The sequence below is a fragment of the Motacilla alba genome, chromosome 3 (genome assembly GCF_015832195.1).
Source record: "Motacilla alba alba isolate MOTALB_02 chromosome 3, Motacilla_alba_V1.0_pri, whole genome shotgun sequence".
NCBI classification, from domain to species: Eukaryota; Metazoa; Chordata; class Aves; order Passeriformes; family Motacillidae; genus Motacilla; species Motacilla alba.
This window is the reverse complement of record NC_052018.1, coordinates 6,788,952-6,811,870: the sequence shown is the minus strand read 5'-3', so window position 1 is coordinate 6,811,870 and position 22,919 is coordinate 6,788,952. Positions and strand designations below refer to the sequence as shown.

The 22,919-nt window shown below is 40.1% G+C and overlaps 1 protein-coding gene across 2 annotated transcripts in view; it reads right to left on the bottom strand.

Annotated features, from left to right (window-relative positions):
- The window catches only part of LOC119698785 (CD2 associated protein), a 75,383-nt gene that overhangs the window by 26,109 nt on the left and 26,355 nt on the right, over positions 1 to 22,919 (bottom strand). For both annotated transcript variants that reach the window (XM_038131310.1, XM_038131309.1), the window contains exons 3-6: positions 11,583 to 11,736; positions 7,966 to 8,066; positions 3,774 to 3,894; positions 1,244 to 1,428 (exon numbers count right to left, since the gene is read on the bottom strand). In XM_038131310.1, the coding sequence (XP_037987238.1) occupies positions 1,244 to 1,428; positions 3,774 to 3,894; positions 7,966 to 8,066; positions 11,583 to 11,736 (561 nt within the window). The remainder of the gene's footprint in view (positions 1 to 1,243; positions 1,429 to 3,773; positions 3,895 to 7,965; positions 8,067 to 11,582; positions 11,737 to 22,919) is intronic.

Here is a 22,919-nt window from a genome sequence, read left to right as displayed (position 1 = left end):
CTCACCATGAAGAACATCTTCCTCATCTCCCCTCTTTTCTTCCTAAGTCTCCCCTCTTTTAGTTTAAGCCATTGTCCCTTGTCCTCTCATTACAGACTGCAGTAGAAAATCTCTCTCCATCTATATATCCATCTATATATTAAAAGGTTGCAATAAGGTCTGCCACAGACCTTCTTTTCTAAACAACACCTTCTTTAGGAAGCAACATTCCCCGAGCTTTAAACAGAAGGCAACACACTTGCAACTTTTCCAAATCATCTGAGGCTCTGACCAGACCAGAAACAAACTACTACACACACCATGCCATTGCTCTGAGCATTGCTATTGAGGGAAAACACATTCAAGGAAGCCTCTGATCTGCCCTCCTCTCCCAGGGACTCACCTCACTTTTTGCCCCTACACCATTAGAATTATTACCATGGCACAGGAAAACAAATCACTCACCAGAACAGCATTAATGATCATAACCCACAAAAAAAAATTGAAATCCATATATAAACTCTAAAATCCACATATAAAAATCCATATATAAACTCTCGGAGTAGAAAGCTCAAGTTAAAGGACTCAGCATTGTTGCTGTGCTTCCACGGGGTAAGAATGCTCTCAAGTTCAGATCAAAATAAAATTCAAACAAAGAATAAAAGGGCTCAATTTCCCACTCAATCATAAAAAAACAGGGAAAAGAAAATGCAAAATCCTAGAACTGTGTTTCTCAGGCTTACAGGCTTACACAACCAGTAATTTATGAAGCTTGGCAGCACTCACTGAAGGTAATGGCAGTTGACACCCTGAACAGCAATCTCAACATCCGCCAAAACTTGAGAAAAAAGCCCAAATAAGCCAAAACACAAAGAAATGCCAAAATATTTCTTGTTTTAAAAGACAAGTTTAACTGATATTGGTAGACTTGATCTTCTCCCAGACTATACATAAAGTCTGTTACAAGGTGAACCAGAGAGACCTCACACTGCAGATGTTTGAGATGTTATGGTGTCTTTTCACCACATGGCTCTGAAATGACAATTTATGTATCAGCTTGGTTTTCAGTCTCTAATGATTTTAATACTGAGACATTTGAATAGACCTTTCGGAATCAATGTTAAATACAATTTACTGTGAAACAAATTCAAGATTTGTTTTGTTTTATAAGCAAGAGCCCTATGAGAGGGTAATGGTCAGATTCCACATCTCCTAAATTATTTTTACAGGAAATCTCAAAAGAACAGTATGTACCACTACAAACCTTATCTTGCTTTTTATCTTCTGATTCATTACTGGATAATCTCGTTTTAAGTTTCACTGAGCCTTCCTTAAAGATATCTCCAAACCCAACACCTCGGATTTTCTTTGGCTGTGCTGGTCCCAAAGCAGGTTCATTCCCATTTCCTGGAGAGGTCACAGGTGAGGTAGGACTGTTGAAAACAGGCTCTGAAAATAAAATAAGAAAGGGAAAGCTATTTTAAAAGCTGAAATTATTTATTTGCTCTTCTGGGAAAAAGTGGAAGCAGCACAGCTTTGTGCACAGCTCCTGATAAAGAGCTTTTCAAGGAATACCACTGTAGTTGTAACACCTCACACTTGTTCTCATTTTATATTTAATGTAAGACCAACTTAAATCAGACCAGTTTTGTCCCGATTGCTCTGGCAACTAAGTCAACATCTCACTAATATTTTTGCTCACTAATATTTTCAATTATCACCCAGGCTCCACAGCCTGTTAACATCAGCTTTTTCCATTAGTTTTATGAAACCTGCTTATGCACTCTCTGAAAATGGCATTTTAGTCCAACATTTAAAAGCTTCTCATTTGAACAGCTACAACCACAGAAAGCAATAATCAATAAAGGTCCATAATGAATCCAAACATGTTTCAACTGTCACAGGCAAACAGAGTGTATTTCAGTGGCAGAGTGATGCCTCTCAAGGAACCAGAGAGACATGTTTTTATTGCTCAAAATGCTCCAAGCATTCAAACCAGATACAGTTGTTGGAAATTATTCAGTGCTGGATAAGTCAACTATTTACAATTCTTTTAATCTTTCCGTTTTAAGGGACAGCATTTATCCATACCCCAGAAATGTTTTTCAGAGAATAACTTAATTTTGTTGCTAAGAGCTTTGCAACTTTTTTTTTTTTTTTTTAAGTTTTTAAATTATGGTTAGATCTGTTAAAGCCCACAAATTAGTATACATAGGCAAGCAATTTTTGCATGCAGAATTCCAGGAGACAGAGATGTGAAAACAGACAGCTTTTATAAACCAAAGTCAAAATGGCTTCCACATCTTTTAGCCTTTGGGTCAAGTTCTTTTCAGCACATGCAAGCCTGTGAACTCCAAAAAAGATTAAAGCCTCTTCCTTCTATCATAAATTTAAGATATTTTGATGGTACCATGAAGCTAAGTTGCTCTTGACTTCAGTTGCTCACTTTTTGTCTACCCAGATGCTCTTTATTTAGTTGTATCCCCCTCATATCTCATAGGACAGCTAAACATCCCTTTGGTGGGCAAAGTCCAGGCTGCACCTTTGCACGACCACAAGTGAGTGAAAGAGAAGTTACTGTTTCCCAAGAGTGAGGAGGGAACCAACAGGTACTCCAGACCCTGACTGTGAAAGTACTGACCATTAAATATAACCCCTGGGGGATGGGGGGGCTGAACACACTGACTTGTTAGGTACTGACAAAAAATACAGTTACTTCAAATTACTGTGCAGTGTCACGGATCTCAGAATTCAGGAATTAAGATCAACACATACCCATTTGTAAATTCACTGCACCAGACCCCACTAAACTCAGGGAACTTCACCTCCAAGGAAACAGCCACTGAGATATTTGGCACTGCTCAAGTCAAACTCTTATTTTATGCTACTGTGATTTTCACAATTTCCAAAAAAAATTCCAAGCCAGGCTCTTCCCTGTGTCTGAGCAAAACCTTGTTTGAAGCAATCAGTACTGGACACCATGTAAATGAGGGTGCACATTACCACAAGAAAAAAAAAAAAACAACCTGTTTTTCTCAAATGTTAGACCACTATCTTTTAAAAATCAATTAACTCCTGCTATGATGTTCCCAAAAAACATTCCTGTTTCAGCAATACCATATCACAAGTCCCCTTCAAACTCATCTTCACAGATTGAAATGTTCCTAAAGTGCATTTTCAAGGGAACAGAGCAATTGCCTGTAAAGCACAGACCTGCCTGGCACCACTCAGCTACTGCTCAGCCACAGAGCATCTGCTTCTGCCCCAGCTATACATTGTGGCCAGAAAAGGACAGCCAAATGTAAATCCTGCCTTAAAAACATCTTATTGTTATAATAAAACAAAATCCAAGGTGTAAGAACCGGGATCTCCTTCCCTGGATTCATTTTAAACTGAGGGTCTCCACACTGTTTTGATTCCCAAATGACTTGAATTTTCTGTTATAGAGAGCTCATGTCTGTGAGAATAAGACTGAAAAAGCTCCTAAACAAAATAATAATTTTATATCCAAGTCTAAAAAATATCAACTTTGAATATGATAAAACTTCTAGTGATAAAGTGTATAACACGCATTTGCAAAATTAAGACTTTAACTGCAATTTTATTATGAGTGAAGGTGGGAGCAGACAGGAATCATCATACTCAGCATTAACACTTTCTGGAAAGAAATTGAAACACCATTGTTAGGAAGATTGAATTCTTTACAACTCTGTTGTACTTTAACCATAATACTCCAAAATATACCAGAAATCAAAAATTACTTTGCTAAGGGTTTGCAACAAACAGAACACTACCTGTGTCATCCAGAGCATCCTGTGTTTCTCCATCATCCGTTGATTCCAATTCTTTCACAAAGTTTGAAGGAAACATCCCTGCCTTTCCATTCAGTATTCCACTCCACCAGCCTTCTTCTACCTGTATAGAAATATTTTGTACATTACCAATGGAGTAAAAGGAAATTCCTTTTAATTCCATACAAAATCTACGACCAACTCTGGGGAAAGTTCAAATTATCACTATTTCTTTATAAAGAAACCTACCAGACATGTAGAAGCATTAGACAAAAAGAAGAGGAAGAAAACAATTTAATGTTACTTGTATCACTACAGCAATGATCCTAACAGGAGATTAGCCCCATTCCAGTTAATCCCAGAAAGCAGCAAAATGTTCATCAACTTTCTCAGGACAGAATAAGAGGCACTGCACATTTAACACAACAAACAAGTATTAATCTGTTCATCTGTTCATACAGATGAAACTTTGAGTCTATGTGTCCCTGGAAATTTTTATGTGTTCTTGCTGTCCATCTGTCTTTTCCTCTGTCTTGTCCAGTTTCCACCAGTCCTGCTCCGACTGGCCTCATCCATGGAGCAGCTTCACACAATTTTGATCAAAAGACGAGTTTCAAAGATAAAATTTCTACAACATGATGTTGGGTAGAACAGAGAAAAGTCCTTAAGGACATCAGAGAAATGGAAAACTAAGCTGTCCACTCCCTCTAGCAGGAGCTGAACAGCACAGCTGGCCCTACCTGCACCACAGGGGCAGGGACCTGCCCATCAGAGCTGACTAACCTCACCAAGTCCACGAGAATTTTGTGGTGGTACACAGCAGTCCTAAGGCCTGCAACATTTTGGAAAGTTTATCAGGAATACTCCACATGGTCTAAAGCAGAACAAGCAAAACCAGGGCAGGAAGAGCTGATGGGGTAAAATGATGCCAAAGGACTAAGATTTGTGCCCTGTGAATTTACGAATAGTTTTCAAAATGTCTTAAATAAATTCAGTTTATTTACCTAATGAGCATTAACTAAAAACTAAAATGAAGACAAATTTTCAGAATATTTTGTTTAGGTTGCCCTGTTTTGATGCTGGAAAGCTGTTTTTAAGAAGGAAAGCAAGAGGAAAAGGAAAAAGCAAACCAAGCAGCAGCTGTTTGCATTATCTTTTTTTAGCCTGGCTTTTTAGGTCACTATGCCTGACACACAGGCACAATTTTTAAACGCCAGTCCACCTCCAGGCAAGCAGAGCCCAAGGAGAACCTGGCAGCTGCAGACACAGGCAATGAAAAGAGCACTGTTGTTTTTAAAGGCATCCTGGTGTGAAAATAGAGCTTTGTTGTGGATGGTTCAAACTCAAGAGACTGGTCCTCTGAAACAAATTTTAAGCACAGATTACTGGCAAGTGCCTCCCAGGCTCTGGCACCTCAGGTTTTATGGAACACATATCAGAAAACTAAAATAAAAATGCCTTGACTCACCCACACCACTCACTCAGGAGCCACGAGAAAGGGACTTTTAATGGTTACAATACAGAAAGTGACTTGAGCGCCCATTTATTCTTCTGCCAAGAGATGTGGACAGCAAAGCACTTCACAGCAAAGCAAAGTGATGCCAACTCAGAGGCACTCAGGAACAAACCCAAAATTTCTTGGGCACACTCACTTCAGCCTCCTCACCAGACTGCCTTTATATAAACCTCTGACTACACACAAACTGTTGCCAGAAAAGATTTCTTTCATCAACATTATGACACAGGCTAAAGAAGCTCTCCATGGTTTAGTGGAGAACATCTGCACATCTGTTAGCAGCAGCAAGACAGATGACAATTTCATAACTCTTCTTTTCCATTCCAAAATATTATCATATGATTCAATTTCCACAAGAGGGAGGTACAGCTCTGGTACGCACACCAGAACTTTTTTTTTCAGTGTGAATCCCATTGACTTATTTGTATGAAAAACTCAGACTTCCAAAGAAAAAATGGGGAAGAAGGCTGAAATAAGCAGCTTTACCAATCTGTTGTGGTTTTCTTTTTTTTTTTTTGTTTTACTAAAAACTTCCCTAATGATGTTCTATGACATTTTATTTCACTTGAACAAACAGCATGCAAATACTAAAACTGTAATACTACAAAAATAAATCTGCTATTTAGTGCTGATCCTGACAGGAGAGAGGGGAAGATACAAAGAAGAAACAAAGGTTTTAGAGCAATGATACAGTCACCACTTGCACTCTGTGCATGTTCTTCAAGTGTAAAACCCATGTGACATTCTATAAACAAAAAACCCTGCGAATTCAGCCAGCACATAGCACAATTTTCTTCCCAAAAAGTTACTTCTGCTCTCTTCAATATCAAGCATTTCATTTCTGAACCCATTTGCTTCCACCTTTGATTTCATGATCAGGGGTGTCATTTATATCTATTCAATTTACAAAAAGCACTCAAGGGCTAAATATTGAATTATTCTGGAGTAACTGATAGAGCTGATCCCTTCACAAAGTGATTTTACCTTATTTTCCCCACAGAAAGAGGTGACCAAACAATTTTTCCCTGAAGTAACAGTTACAAGTCATCTGCATGAACAGAAACACCTTTTACATATAAACATAAAGAAGCAAACTGTCTCACAGCAGTGAGGACAAATTACCTAAGACAAGTTATCCCAGCATATTGCACAACCAGTGGACAGTATTTTCTACCATTCTTTACATTTCTGGTCCCATCAGTACAGTTTCATGAAGCAGACAGACACAGTCTACACCTGTCAGCTCTCTTCTACATCACCATGAAAACAGTGTGCAAACAGCTCTGTGATCATAGTAAGCTGCATGATTTTTCTATCAGGTAGCACTTCCCTAAAAATGTGTCAAAGAAGTAGCAAAGACTGGGTACTACAAAAACATATTTTCAAATATGTTTTTGTTTCAAAGCATGGCAACTAACAGAGAAAAATATAAATAATAAAATATAATCCACACTCTCTTAAGTAACCAGATGAGGAAATGCTCTGATCTTTTTATTCTGTTGGGCTACTTGGCCATCTCTGGTACATGACACCACACACCCCTCTGAAAATAATTCCAGATGCCAACACGTGCAAGCAAAGACCAATTTCCACAATAGTTCACTGCACGTGCTCTCTGATGAATGCTTACACTGGACCATCCAGTCACAACTGCCTGTGCAGGCACCATCCACAATTAAACTGCTGAGGTTACCCAGGAACACTCCTCCAAAAACACCCACACACAAAGGCATTTATGAAACGGCAAGTTTAGTGAGCAGGTTTTGCAAGTCACTTGCTCTGTTTACTCTCAGATATTAAATTCTGGAAGAATTAGTGCAAATGCATCTAAGGGCACAGTTTTTTTCCATGCTAGGAAAACGGAAGTCTCCTTCCTGGCAACTGTCAGGTTAGCATTCTCTTCCAAAGAGGGTCATGCACATGAAAAAAAGTCTCATAAAGATACTTAAAAAGCACCACCAACAACACATGGCTAGAAAGAAAGCTTCACTCTCCCTCCTCAGAGCCTCAGGGAGGAAGAGATGGCACCAGGGAAGGTCAGAGCCTGCTGTGCAGAAGTTGTCCACTGAGTTCTTAAAAGGTTCCTTCCACAATCACTCTGATCTTTTCCACAGCTTCCCTGACAGATTTCACATTTGGAAGAGACACTCCTCTGACACATACAAGCTTCCCACCACTGCTACTGAATGGAACAGACACCAAGGAAGCACATGGGTAAGAAAATATAAGAAACCATCACTCCAACTCAATGAGTTTACAAGAGAGCTTGAAAGTGACAAATCAAGTCAAATAACAGTTTTCTCCTGTACCAATTTGGAGTATGTCAGCCTAAAGAAAGTGGTCCAACAGTTTTACCACAAGCATCCTAAAGCCAAGGATCACACAGACAGGGCCAAAGAACAGCAAAACCCTTTCAAAAAATGAATGTAACATTTTTTTAAATTAATCTGTGTAACAGATCACAATTTATTACTGTGATGATAAAATATTTCTTCTAAACATCTAGCATTCAAAGTTTTAGTATTAGATCCTGAGAGAAAAAACTCCAGAATTATTAACTTTAGCTGCAAAAACACTGCTTCCCATGCTATTTTCCTGACATGCTTGTAATACAAATAAGCAGCCAAAAAATGGTTTGACTCTCAGCACATGAATGGCCAGCTCTGCAGAACAGCTTACCTCATCAATGATGTCAATCACATCCCCCAGCTTGAGTTCCAGCTCATCCTCATTCTGCGGGATGTAGTCGAAGAGCACTTTGCACTGCCGCTTCTTGGACCCTGACCAAAGGGAAACACCAAAAGTAAGAACACTCATAAAGGAGAACTCATCCTTCCTACACTCTGCTCCTGAAGACCCAGAAACCATTCCAAAAAGCATGCACCTTTTGATCCTGATTTTGTGGTTTGCTTGGGTCACCTTAGGCTAGGGAGCCATAGTTCTGATAAACGAACACTATACCAATTACCAACCTGCTATAAAAAGCATGTTGACACAAGTCAGGTAAATCCACACTACAGTGATTTCTCAAGCCATTTCCCAACCAAAATTTGCAAGAATGGCAATCACTGCCAGTTAGTACCACTTGGAAGAAAATGTACAAGTTTGAGCCTCCAGTCCTTAAGTAATCCTGAAAGCAGGAACTTTTGTTATGCACCACACTGGAGAGCTTACAGATCTTCTGGCCTCTAAGAAGGACCTGGCTAACCACAGCTCTGAGGTAATGCCAACATTTGCTGGGCTCATATTTCAAAATCTGAACTCATTTTTATTTGTGATTAAAAAAAAAAAAAACCCTACCTTTTCTCAGTGCCAGTATGGCAACTAGTTAATTCAAACTGCCAATTAGCAGTCTTTGACAAAGGCAAGATTAAAATCAAGTGCAGTTTTTAGCTGTTTGCCCCATACCATTAAAGTGCTGCAGACATTAAAAAGGCAAAAAGACATCCTAAGAGGGGAGAGCATTGAAGTGGCTTCTGAGAACTCGAGCCCTGCAGCCACAGTGGTGTGAACCCACACTGCCTAATTACTCTGCACATATCCTGGAGCGCTGCTGCTGAACCCAGGCAGTTTATGCACTTCTCCTTCAAACAAGAGGCCATGCCTTCAGACCTTTTCCACAACAGAGCAGCCAGCATGCTTTTGAAGACAATTATCATCTTGAGTTATGATCCATGCATGCTCTCTATCCTCCTCAAAAACAATCTGCCACAGTGTAAATGAAAATATCAATCAAAAGCTTGAAGTGGTAAAGCCTAAGCTTACAGGAGCTGAGTGATTTCCATGCTCTCTCTCTTATACTTTGTACTCCTTCCACACTCAAGCTTCAGCAATTAAGATTAGCTGTGTAAAAACATTTCAAAACACAGATACTGCCTCCAAGACTGATCCTTGTCTTTTTACAGCACTGTTCAAAGTCCAGAGCAAGGCATTTAGAAAACCACACCCAGCACCCTCAGTACAAAACAGGCCAGGCAGCAGGGTAATAATCAGCATCTAAAATTTCTGAGAGAGGGCTCACCAAATCAAGAATTTTCTACATGCTGGTATATGATCTATGCAAGAAACAAATAAACCAGAAATATGAAGCTTTATGGGTTATTTCTAGTAACACATAATTGCCCACATAATATTCCCTACTTTTACCTCCACTGGAACTCATGCACGAGCCCAGAGGGATTGTTCAGTTCAGAGTAATTGCAATAAATGGTTCAATAGCCTTTACTGCCTCCTGCAGCGCTTTCAAGGCTTCTGTTTGGTAGGAGATTAACAGATACCGAAAAAAGGCAAATTTAAAAGTCACTGCCATTTGGCATAAATCTGATCTCAGTGTTCATGGTGTAATTATATCTAAATGGGAGTAGGGGGGAACCAATGGATGCATTTCACATCCAGAAACCTCCCTCTCCTCTGAGGTCTCTTTCCAGCGACACAATTTAGGAAGTACTGCCTCCCACTTTTGAAAATCCCTAGAATAACCTAGGAAGGGAACCTGTCCTCTCAGAGAACAGAACTCCAGCTTCACGTGCTGCTGCAGGACAGCTGGGCTGGCAGCCTGCAGGCAATTCTGTTCCTTTCCAAAACAACTTGTCTGGCTTCAGGTTTTGTTTGTTTTGTATAGGGCAAACCAAACTTAGCTCTTTGTTGCTGTTACTTAGCACACCTTCTATTTTCTTTCTGCTAAACACAGGCAGACATCTAACTGATAGGAATTCTGCCTGCAGCTTACCACCCACCTGACACAAAAATACCTGAATTCAGGCAGAGCTGCATGAAAGAAACTTAACTCTGTTTTTAACATTGTAAACCTCATTTCAGCAAGTGCAAAACCAGAAACACAAAGACAACTTAGCTCTAGAAAGCAAGTGATTGCCCAGGCACATAGCAAACAGCATCTGCAGGAGCTGTTCAGTCTTCCAGGAAAAAGGGAACAGCAAGTGAAATGGAAATGCAGAGACTGTCACTGCACCAGGTAAACAGCTGTGTGCCTAAAGGGAAGTGCTTGAACACCATTTTCCCAGAAGGATTAGAGTAGCCAGAGCCCTGCAAAGTTTGAGACCAAGCTCGACCTTTTACCCTGGCCACAGCCACCAGCAGGAGGATGTGACATGGAAAATACGGGAACATTCCAGGGTTAGGGTGACCACAATAGCTGACAGCTGAACTGGAATGAGATCATGTTCACAGAATCCTACAGTATCTCCAGGTGGAAGGATCCATAAGATCACATTGTTTCCCTTTCAGAGCCTGGCTGTATTTATCTAGGACCAGCATTAATCTTTCAGGTTGGATTTTTCCAAAGTCTGCTGTTTAAACACCCAACCTACATGCTTTTGCCAACATGCACACACAGATCAGAGTCACTAAAAAGTGATTTTAAATCCTTAGTTTCCTGGAACAAAAGTGTCAAAAAATTTGTAAAGGTGGTGGTGGTCCTGTTTCAGGGTTTTAAACAACAACTAGTGGAATATAAGCAGAATCTCAAAGTATAAACATGCCAGAACCAGTAAGTCCTGAACTCTTTTTTAAAAAGCAAGCTTAAATCATAAATGTCTTCAAAACCTTTTAAGACAGAGCAAGCCATGTAATTTAAAGCAATATCTTGCAAGAGATTGGTATGACCAAATACAAATCACAAGCCCATTTGCTGGATGCAGGGAATGGTAAGCTTTCTGCTCTAGGCTTTAGTCAGCTTTATATGAAAACTGGCATTATAACAAAGAAACCACAGATACAGAAGCACCAGTGCTACACTCCAGCCATCCTGTTTGTTAGAACAAAAGGAAAACTACTATTTTTTGTTAACACCACAAATTGCACTTTATTTAGCACCAGAAGCAAGCCTATCAGGAAGAATCTGAACTACACAGTGTTTCCCTGTCAAAGCCTTAAATTTGTAGTAAAACTTGATGTTTTCATGTTTCAACTTTTCTTTTAAAATGACCGCAGGAAAATTCTTTATTATCACAAACAGACCTGCAGCTCTTCATTCAGGTGCCTGATAATACAAACAGAACTCACATGAAGTTACAGAGCTCTCTGATACCTGGAAGGAGTCTAAATCCTGTTCACAGGAAAATTCATCCCTATTACGGGTGTTAAAAGCTACATTTAAGCTTTCTGCCCATACATACAGGAGCAAAATTTGTCCTTGAATCAGTTTTTCCTCCTATGTTTCTTGTTTTCCATGTAACCTTAAAACTAAGTCATGCATTAAATAACTTATGTTTATTCTAAAAATGCACGTCAGCAGCATGCACAATTGCATAATTGAAGGAATTGGAAAGACCACGTACTCTTCTTGAAGCCTTTGGATGGGGGATGAGGCTGAAATCCTCCTGCTGGAAGCCCATAGCTGCTCATACGCTGCACAAGGCTGGCTACATTGCCAGATTTCTCCCTCCTGAGTGGCACAGCATCATCCTTGGGCTCTACATCCTTCTTAACTTCCTGAAACAAGAGATTTAAAAGACTCAGAGGCCACTTAAATCACCCAAGAGGTCAGTGGTTTTAAACAGATGTACCATAGCCTGACACATTTCAGGTACTTACCCTTTGGGGTAAAATGACATATTATACTCAAAAATCATGGCCTTCATGCTACAACTAAACATACCCAAGACTGTAATACATTTGACCTTTCCATACAATTGTGTTAGTAAACAGGTAACATGCTGAGAAAAAAATCAGAAACAGGAGCAGCTTTTTAGCCATCTACTCTAAATCTCAGAAAAGGAGCTTTGAATCCAGAAGTCTCATATTACAACTTTGATGTAACAGCTCGTATTTGAAAACATTTTTAAGAATATAAATATTACTTGAATGACAGACCACAGGGTAGGGTACTAAAATATTTTCATACATAAAACTGTTCTAGGTGATCATCTCTGCCTCAGAAAGCTCCAGAGTGTTTACAGAGGAGAGATGCAATTGCACTGCTGAAAGATGTGAGCAGAAAAGAAAGTGAGCTCCAAGAAACAGAGTGGGAACAAGTGAGAGGGAAGATCTAAGAGGAAACTAACAGAGATACTATTTTTCTGGTTAATGTCTCCCACTCTCCCAATCTTTCTAAATTAGAATGTTAGCATTGAAATTTATTGTGTCAAACAAGACTGAGAAGCCTATAAACATGAAAGCACCAGTTCTTGCCAAAAAGGCCAAACAGCAACAGTCACTCTACTGCATCAGCTCATTTAATGGGATTGCACTGGAGAACAGATAGTCTGAAAGAAGGAAGTCATCACTTTGCACAAGAACAAACCCATTAAGTTGGATCAATGGCCCATCTATTGCAGAACACAGCTTCCAGCAGCCAAAATCCCAGATGCTTTTTAGAGCTTCCTGCAGCTCAGATCCTCCCACATTCCCAGAGCACCCATAAGGGCTCCATCAGAGAGATGGATCACCTCCCCTCCCTCCTGTGCCTGCAGCTGGAGCTGTTGAATCCCTTTCTGCACCCATGGTCCTGTCTGCTCCACAGCATCCCTGGGGATGCAAACACCCATAAGTACTTGCAGCTTTCTGTGATCCACTTCACAACAATTCTTATATCCACCATCAGTAGCCACTGGTTAACAACTCCATGAGTTATTGCAGCTGTAGCTGCAATAAAATATTTAATACTTGAAAACAGAATTGGCAAGGCATATATATACACTTACTCATGTCATGTGAACTCTTGAACAGGAGCTTTGAGACAACAAAGCCCATACACTGATGAAATGCCAAAAATACGGGAAACATTTTCCCCAGGACCTGTCTGTCTGGTGCTTTTTGGACTACTACAGCCCAGCTTTCTTGCTTGTAGCTGTCCAGCTGGAAAACTCAGCAGGTCTGAACACCCACTGATGCTTTCAAATGTACTATGAACCTCAAGTTCAACAGACCAAAGCAGCTTCCAATTTCTCAAAAGAACAGAGCAAGACTACAGACAGCAGGATTTTTCCTCCCACTCATCTACATTACATAAAAAAGGCTTTTTAGAAAACAGTCAAGTAGTTCCTGCTGTTACTCTCCTTCCTCCACAGTGACTTCTGCCATGGAGATCTTAGCTCTGCTGAGATCCATCCCATCTTCCAAGTTCAAAAAAACCCCAAAACAAACTAAAAACTAACCCCTCTTGAACAGCACAGTATCCTACCTTTCATTTGAGCAGACATTTCACATTTCAAAGATTTTGTCATTCTCAGGCCTACAGCTGTTTTTTGGCCCATTATTTAGAAGTCTGATAAAACCATAAGCAATGAAATTTGGCTACAGCTAAAAAGTTTGTCCCCTCCAAGATGCCCTTCTAGCTGCCTTGCTGACAAGGCCATTCTGCTCATCTTAAAAACCTACTGGTACTTGAAAATCTGCCTAGAGTGCTTCTGTCTGCCCCGGATTTTTAAATTTTGTTTTCCTTTTTGCTATGCAATTTATACAGGCTCTAAAATCCCCAAGCTGCACCAGGAACTAGAACTTCCCCAGGTTTCTCAATTGTAACACTTCCCAGTGAGGAGTCAGCTCCAGGCTCCTTCCTGAGGTCAGCACTTTGCAAAAGACTTCAGAAGCAGCTGCTTCAATTGCTTTGTAAAAAGCATAGAGATGCAAAAAGGAAGTGGGCAAGCTCCACACAGGCAGTTTGGTCAAAAACATGACTTTTTAAAATTTTATTTATTAGATGAAAAAAGAACAAAAACCAACACACACACCACTTCCAAATGCTAGAAAATATTGTGAGGTAAGCACCACTTAAACTAGCAATTTGAATTAAACAGAAAATATTTGTTTAAGTCCAGCATCAAAGGCAGCAAAATAATGGATAGGTTATAAATAAAAGGAAATTATTTCAGACAAAAGCAGTGCCCAGTACAAAAGACCAAAGACCCAAAACCAAAAAGAGAAATGCTTGAGCAACTTTCTTGCCAGGCTTGAGTCTCCACCTGAAGTAGTGACAGGCAGAAAATAGAAAATACTATGAGTCTAACACAAGACAATGGCAAATTTTAGCAGAAAGTACAGTGTAATTACATAAAAAATAGGATCTAAAATAATTCTGTGTATAGTCATTACATGCAGAAAATCTTGTTGCCTAATTCAAAGGCTGAAGATTAACTGATGAAGAATTTCCTCAGCAGACATCAAAAAGAACAATCAGACAGTGGGAGAGCCCGGAAGCATCAGGAAGGTACTCTCTGTACCTTCCTACCACAGCCGGGATGGGAAAGCTGTGAACACTTCAAAACACAATTAAGAGAAATCAGCCTACACACAAAAGACACACAAAAGCAAAGAGGATGCAAGGAGAAGTTCAAGGTGACTGTGATAAAAACAGGAGCAGAGACTGCAGATCTGTCAGATTTACAAGGAGCAGACATGGGTACTGGACTGGTACCAGCCAGGTTTGAATCACAGTCGACAGTGACTTTTTACTTTGTGTATCAGAAAACAGCACTGGAGCATCACATGGAGCTGCTTTGCAGCAAGGAGAGAAAAAAACAACCACACGAGAGAGTTCTGCCACAGCAGCCAGGCATAAATCTAGTTTTGACAAAGAACTACAGAAGGTGTCAGTAAACAATGCCTGAATGGACCAGGAACTGTTTTTTTCATATTTAACCCTCTACCCTTTGTAACCCTCTTGTAAAGCAAGAACCATTTTTTTTTGTTCTCATTGGTAAAGAAGAACTGCAACATTAATTATCCTTCCTTGGGGCATTATAAACCATATTAAAATTAAACCAAACTGAAACAAATTCAGGAATGCCTGGTCTCCACACCTGCATGCAGTCCACTATACCCCAACCCAGTAGTTCACATCAGTCTTCTAACAGCAGGGAAATGCTCCAAGATTCATTTTCAAAAGCACACATCAGGATCTTCTGACATACACACCCATCACCCCTGCCAGCATCTTCATCCTGGGTATCATCCTTATGACTCCTTTCACAAAGGAAGTAATTTCTACACAAGGACAGACAGATCTCTCAAAACTGACAGTTATTGATGCAAGCATTAATTCATGCCCTATTAATAACATTAATAAGAGTTTGCAATTCTTACATCTCTTCCAAACAGCTTGCTTGAACTTCAGTGTTGGAAAATGACACTGCCCACAGGCCTCATCTCTGAGGTACCAGTATACCCAACCTGAACATGCCCAACACTCCTGTCCATGATTTTCACAAGGCAGTTTTCTTTCTTTGTTGTTAGTGGGTTTTAAGTCAGCCTTGTATACCCAAGTTATCAGAGAGAGTCTGTGTTGTGACAATACCAACAAAAAGCTCCAGGACACTTCATCTTGTTCTGAGGTGAGGCCACTGCCAGCCAGCAAAACCAAAATGGAAATATGACATCAACTGCAGCTGGAAATTTTAATATTTTTATTCTGCCAGTCCATTGCAGTTCAAGGCTTGTCAGTGTTTCCATGAGCAGCGCAGATTTCATGCATTTATGACTTGGCAGTACAAGGTCAATACAGACCGTCTCTTGGCGTAAAACGCACTCCACTGGGAAGCAACCACCCACTTGCTCTGTTGTGAGCTACAGCAGTAGTCATAAAGGTTTGAAGTTTTCATAATCCCCACTAAATGTGTATTTCACAACACTTACAAACTCACTGCAGCCTGATAGACAAAAAACAAGTATATAAATTTAACTAGCCAAAAAAAAAGTGGTTTTTACTTTAATTGCACCTGTCACGGTTTAATAATCCCCCAAGGAAATGTGTATGTTTACAAATAAAAATCTCAAAATCATTTAAGTGCAGCAATGTGTGATGCAAGTACTATTCGTTATATGCAGACAAAAATGCAACGCATGTAAATGCATGCACAGCCTCACGATGCTGCTAAAACAAGCGGGCGCTCCTGACCTACTTCCGAGGCGAGCAGGAGCAGCCTCCCCTCCAGCACCGCCTGCCCACCCAGGGCTCCAGCGGGGACAGCTGGATCCTCCCCACTTCCCTCACCAGAAGCCAAGAGCTCTCAAATCAGGCAGGCAGTGGAGATGCAGAAAGCAGGTCAGAATGTCTGAAAGGCCAAGAGTTAAAAATACAAAGTCTATTCCTGAATTACAGGGCACAGAGAAGTTCATTATCCAGCAAATCTAAATCCTTAGCTAGATTCTTCAAGCATAAATATTAAGGCGTCAGCTGCCATCTCCTCCTATATATGCCATTACACAAGGAACAATCATCTTTAGACTTCTTATATTAATTCCACTGTAACATTACTTTGTGCAAAAATGATGTGCATTAGTCTTAGTGGCTGAGTACATTTTAAAGCAAGATCTCAAGCAGCAGATAATGGTTTCAATCTCTAAAGAGTCTGAGATAAAGAATCCACAAAGATAAATGTCTGAGCCTACACATACAATTATCTCATCTCTTTTCTTCTCCATCAGAACAGCAATGAAGAAATCGTGGACTGACAAATTAAGTCAATGATTCTCATTTTAATAAGTAGAAAATAAGTAACTCAGAATTGAACCTGTCATTTTAGGGGAGAGGGAGGAATTGGAAGCAGGCAATAGTTCTGTTTGTGCAAGTTCACAGCCTGCAAAACCCCATTCCTGAAAAAAACCACATAGAAATGTGACTGTACATAAATATATATATATATAAATATGTACAGCTGCCTACAGAGGAGAGACTGTCATCTGTAACCTGTTCAAGAGCAATGAAACCTCAGTTGCTGGAGCATAAAAATATTCACATAACTAATTATTTAGGCACCACATTTCTAGTTTTAGTAACAGCAACAGACAGGCAGGCACATGGCAGCCTCAACAGATCCAGTCATTTAAATCTTAGATACCCCATATCCATTCATTTTGCCTGTGTCTCTTCCTTGAGTAGAATACACGATTTCTCATCCTCAATGTTGGTGCCAGAGGCAAAATATTTAATAAAGGCAACAAAAGAGATGAGTAATGTGCAACTATTCATACCTGTCTCATTACTTTACCTGAGCTAAAGGGAAACATCAAGAAGATCCACAGACCATAATAGCTGAGAAGCTGCTGAGCTCCTTCCCTGGAGCATTCAGGAGATCAGAGCAGGTTCCACCTCCCAAGAGAAGAACTTGGCTGGAAGAGGTCAGAGGCTGCCCCTGACCTTCCAGAGAATGAAACATTATTCTTGAAAATAGAAACAAATCACCTAAAGATGAAAGCAGCTACCATCTGAAGAACAGACAAGATGGATAATATTTGTTTTGCAAGACAACTTACCTCCTGAAGAGTGTAACAGGTGTCATGGGTTGATTTTTGGGGGCTTAATTTATGGATGAAGTAGGGAATGTTCAACAGTGAATTACTGAGTTTAAGTGCTGACCCACCATCAGGCTGAACCAAGAGGCAGCATCCCTCCCTGCCTTTGTCTCTTCACAATCTGACTTGTTGCTTTCTATTAAACCACATCCACATCACATAACACAAGTTTAACAAGTTACCAACATTTTACATGTGTTATAATCTAGTCTTAATATAGATATTTCAAGCATACTGTCTCCTTGTGTGGGAGGAAAACAATCATCAATCAGGCAAGGTATCACTAGTTTCTCACAATATGCAACATGTGGAGTGAGTGGGATCCTCCAGGGAGCATAAAAAATTAACTGAATTGCTGCAGATTTACAGACCAAAATCTGAGTCATCGAATAATTGTGATACTTGAAGGTCAAGAACAGACAAAGAGCTGAACTTTGGAACACTCTATAGAGGTAATGTAGAAGTAGGCTTGAAGTTTCAGATATTGATACAGATTATAAAAATACATGCATATAGTTTTTATATATACAAACTATTCAATTTTGTCATGGAGAATTGGATATATGTAAACTTTGCACCAAGCAAGGGTCAAAAACAGAATCTGACATGAAGTCTTGTTAATATTGGAAAAATACAAGAGACCTCAAACAAAACCTGAAAACCGAGATGCAGAAAAACTCAGCAGTCAGCTCACCAGGTCTACCAACAGCAGAGCAAGGAATCCTAAATTAACAAGAGTAACTAGAGGAAGCACAGATCTTTACATCAATGTTTCCCAACCATTTAATTAAGAAAAGAGTTCATCTTAAAATACTTCTGAAAAGAATACCTTAAGAATATTTTATGGTGTTGTCATGTTCATAGCCAGATAAAACCATTTTAAAATGCTGATTGCATTTATTCTCCATTATATTTAATACATATATATGAAAATTTAATTATATTTCTTGTAATTGTTTTATAGGATAACAGTTAATGTTCTGTTCAACCACCAACCACAAAATAGTGCTTCAGATCAATGAAAGCAAGAATCACACATGGCAGAAGGCAAGACAGAGTTCCAGCTCCCACAGCACATGTGTTTTATCAGCTTCCCCCACATAGGAAGGCAGGAAGACATTTCTTTCCCTTCTCCCAGTTAATTGCCTCTCCTGCTGGTCCAGAGAAATGTGGAATCCAGTAACCACTACAGGTTCACTTTGATGCTCAACTCAGAACATCCCTTGTTCCATCTCACCATCATCCTGTCTTTCTGCCTCCACTCTGTTGCACCCAGCTTTCTTCTTCCCTGCACCCTTTTTCCAAGGCACCATCTCTTTGCATTCCCTCTAAAACCTTCAGCATTTCACTCATGGCCAGAAGTGAAAACACTGACACATCCACATCCCTTCACAAGTCTTGCCTAGGACACGAAATTAAATGCTTAAGAGATTGTGAAATAAGGGCTAAAAATATAAATCTGGAGTCTCAGTGGATACTAGAAAAGGTTTAAAGATTAGGCGTTACCAGAGATTCATACATTAACTAACTGAAAATGCATCTTGCTTTCTGCTCCTGTTTTGAAAGCATCCATGTAACATGCTTATCACCATCAGTTTCTAAGAATTCAAAAGCTTATTCCAAGTCCAAAGCTAATGAATTCACATACATACACCAAAATATATTTTTACAAAGCGAAGAGCATCAAAAAAGCTCCTTAAACCTAGAAATACTTACCACAATAAACTTTCTGATCAGCTCATAATATTGAATAAAGCCAGTGTTCAAGGAACACATACATTTGAAACTCAATACTGAAAGCACTACAATAGAGAAGACCTAACTTCCCCCTCCAAAATGATGAGCCACCAAACAAAAAAATCACAATTGGTGCAAATATTAAGAGATGACAGGACAGAGATGAGCTACTCTTGTGCAGGTTTAGGCTTCAAGTTCACATTTAGATTACTTCATTCCACCTCATAAAAAGCAGAAGAACCGATTTAATATTAACTGTGTTGGGCATACACACACATTGATTTATGAGACATAAATGGCAAAGGACTACAATTACATGGCTGGAATGTGCAGCCAGAGCCTCCTGGGATGTAACAAACATTACAGCAAACAGCACCTGGATCACTGACCTCTTTGGTCCTATTACATATGCTAATTCCAGAGTGCATATTTATAGCTGTATTTTAGACTTCTGTACACAGGGAAAGTCTAAACTTAAAAGTCATGCTCCTGCACAAGCCCACTCCGTCCCTGCTGCCCCAGCAATGCTTTGTGCAGCTTGCTCAGTGATGGTTGCAAACACTTCCTGATGAAGCACACCCTGTTTGCAGCCTCCAGGCAGGGAATGGTTGCCTTGCTCCTGTGCTTGGAGAGAAAGCTATAAAATTACACATGAATCAAGTGTAACAACTAAATAAGGACAGACCAGGGAGCAGGCTGCTTCACATGATTACAAGAATAAGGACATGTGTAAACCTGCTGCTGCTTCCACACAAACCATCAAGCTCAATCAGAGCACCAGGAGTGTGCCGTTACCACAGAGCAACATCACAAGCTGATATGGCATTCAGAAAAGCAAGAGGCACAGGTACAATCAACAAAATTGGATAACTCAAATCAGAGGGAATGATTAGCATATTAAGCAGTATGCACACAGGTCATTAATCACGCTTTATCCTGCTGTCCTTCAGAACAGCACCTTAAGTTCCCTAAAGTTCCACATCAGTGCTGCCACTGAGCCAAAATTTAAAAGCTTTTTCCATTTCTCTCATGTTCTTAACAACACAGTATCAACATATATATTCCATATTTGAAAAGATACTAAATATTACAAGAACCACCAGTGTTTTCCCCATTCTGTGCTCACAGGCAGCCACTGAAGACTTCACAACGCCACAGATTTTTATTCTTACAATAAAACAGTAATTTGTGAATGTGAAGTGAAATGTTTTTCTCAGGTGATTTTTTCAACATCTTAAAGCACAGGGCATCTCAGACAGGGAAAGGACACATCATTCCAACAAATTTCCTGCAGTTAAATAGTTCACTTTTGAAGAAAGCATCTTTGACATTTCAGATCTAACAGTCCATCAAGATAAATATTTCAAATAGTCAACTCACTTGCATGCCCTTTCTTACCAAACAAGACACTTCTACTGCCTCGGCATATGAAATAATTCACACATCCCCAACGAAGACCAACAAAGGAAATTCCTGTGTGGATGTGGTGACAGCTGAAAAGACAACCTGACACACATGTGCCCACAAATGGCTGCGTGGGCAGAGCTGGGTCAGCAACAGCAGCTCTACAGCACTAAATCAAACACACCTCCAGACTTCCCCTCTTCATGCCAGATACAGTCACATCACAGAGGGACTTCACACAGCTGGGACCCAAACAGTCTGAATCCAGTGACTCAACTGGTAAAGTCACAGGAGTAAGAATAAATCATGGTGAGCTCTAAAAGACAGTGAAAATGCCGACATATCAGTGCTATTGGTTATCTGTCAATGTTTTCAGCTGATGTAATTTTCTTTACTGTTGTTTTTAGAAACAATCATTTCCACATCCTTAGTAAGGCTCACCCAAGCCAATTACCCACATTCCAGTTGAGAAAAAACTGTTTCCTTGTTTATTCCAGCCAAAACAGCTGGATAGCAGAGACTTGTCTCTCACCCCACAAGCACAGGAGTCATTGTCACCATCCTCACAAATCCCAGGCATATGCCAATGGATGGGATTAGCAGGTGCAGCTCAGGCAAACCCACAAGGAACCCCCTGAAATTACACTCTCCTCCAGTGGCCCTATTTCCCCTAAATGCCTGAAGAAAAATCAGCAGGAACAATGGGTTAACATCATAGTATTGGCAACAGGTGTTAAAGCACCAGCCTGAGTGCTCAGCTTCACTCCTTGCCTGAAGACAAGAGCCCAGCGTTTCTCTCATATACTCCGCACTGAAACTGAAATTACTTAATATGGCTTTCAATCTTGCATGTAATCTTTGTTTCTGAGAAACAAGAACTGCCAGCTCCGAAGCAAACATCACCTTCTTACCAGCAGGGCTGCCTACTCTGCCTGGGAAGCAGTGCTGCTCTAAGCACTCAGTGTCACCTCCCTGCACAGCCCACTGCGAGTGGTGACAGTTTCTTCACAACAGTAATAAAGCAAAGGAAAAGGCTGTATGAACTGAAATGCAATTTCACCAACCGGATTGATAAATTGCTGTATATCTTGCTTTCTCCAAGCCTTACTTGGATGCAAAGATTTTGGACAGAACACTTTCAGAAGACACCAACATTTTGGAAATAGGTATTCTAGTCCTTAAATACATCCTATTTATTTCAAACTAAATGTGTATGGCTTAACCTATACCCATTGCTTAAAAAGTTTATTTATTCATTTGCCTTTTTAACTAATGTTACTACACTTGTCAATCATGCCCAGATTAGAACTAACCTAGAAGACTCTGTCTTGTCTGCAATCCATCCCAACTCCATGATTCCTGTTTAAAGTTCTGGGTGAGGTCAATTTTTGAAAACAAATTAAGGAAGATGCTATGCTTGAAGGAGCTTTCAGCCAAAACTTCTCTCACTGGCTCACACCACGCTTGTGTTTAACAGCATCCCTCCAGTAAGAACACAGGACAGAGGCAGCAAAGACTGGCTTAAGAAGGTAGGACAGCTGTGCTACTCTACAGGGTTCATCTAGGGGTGATGAAAAGGGAAGAAAAGAGGCTTGGGCTGTGTTTTGTTTCCACAAACACACAAACCAGGAAGTTGAACATAAAGAATCAACTAAAAACAGATCATCCTTTTAGAAAGGAACTCTTTCTACAAGCAAAGTAGTTGTATGCAATCTCTAAGCATCTCCCTATACTACAGATGGGGACATGAGCTAAACCAACCCCAAGTAATTTTATTACACAAACAATTCTCAGACCAAGAATTTACACCATATACTAAATAAACTCTCAAAATCATACTGCAAGCATAATTTTTAAATTCATGCTGTCTCCATTCACTACCCCGAAACGCAAAGTCTGTTTACAACATTTGATGTTAAGAACATATGGAAAATAAAAAAAAGCTTACCCCTTCCAAGGACATATTTGCTCGAACACACCCAGGGTTGCAGATTTTTTTTTATTTAGGGGGAGGAAGAAAAATGTCACAGCGAGCAAAGTTCACGTGTTAACCTGGAGAGGATCCAGGCTCAGCACTAAAGCAGCAGCAGCTGCTCACACCTGTGCAGGCAGGAGGCTGTCCCAGCACCAGCCCCAAGGCTGGGGGGCTGCATGGCCCAAACTCACTCAGAGCAGTGCCCAGCTCGCTCACCAGAACGTCCCCAGAGCCTGCTGGCAAACTTCTCTGCCTTAACTGATGAAAG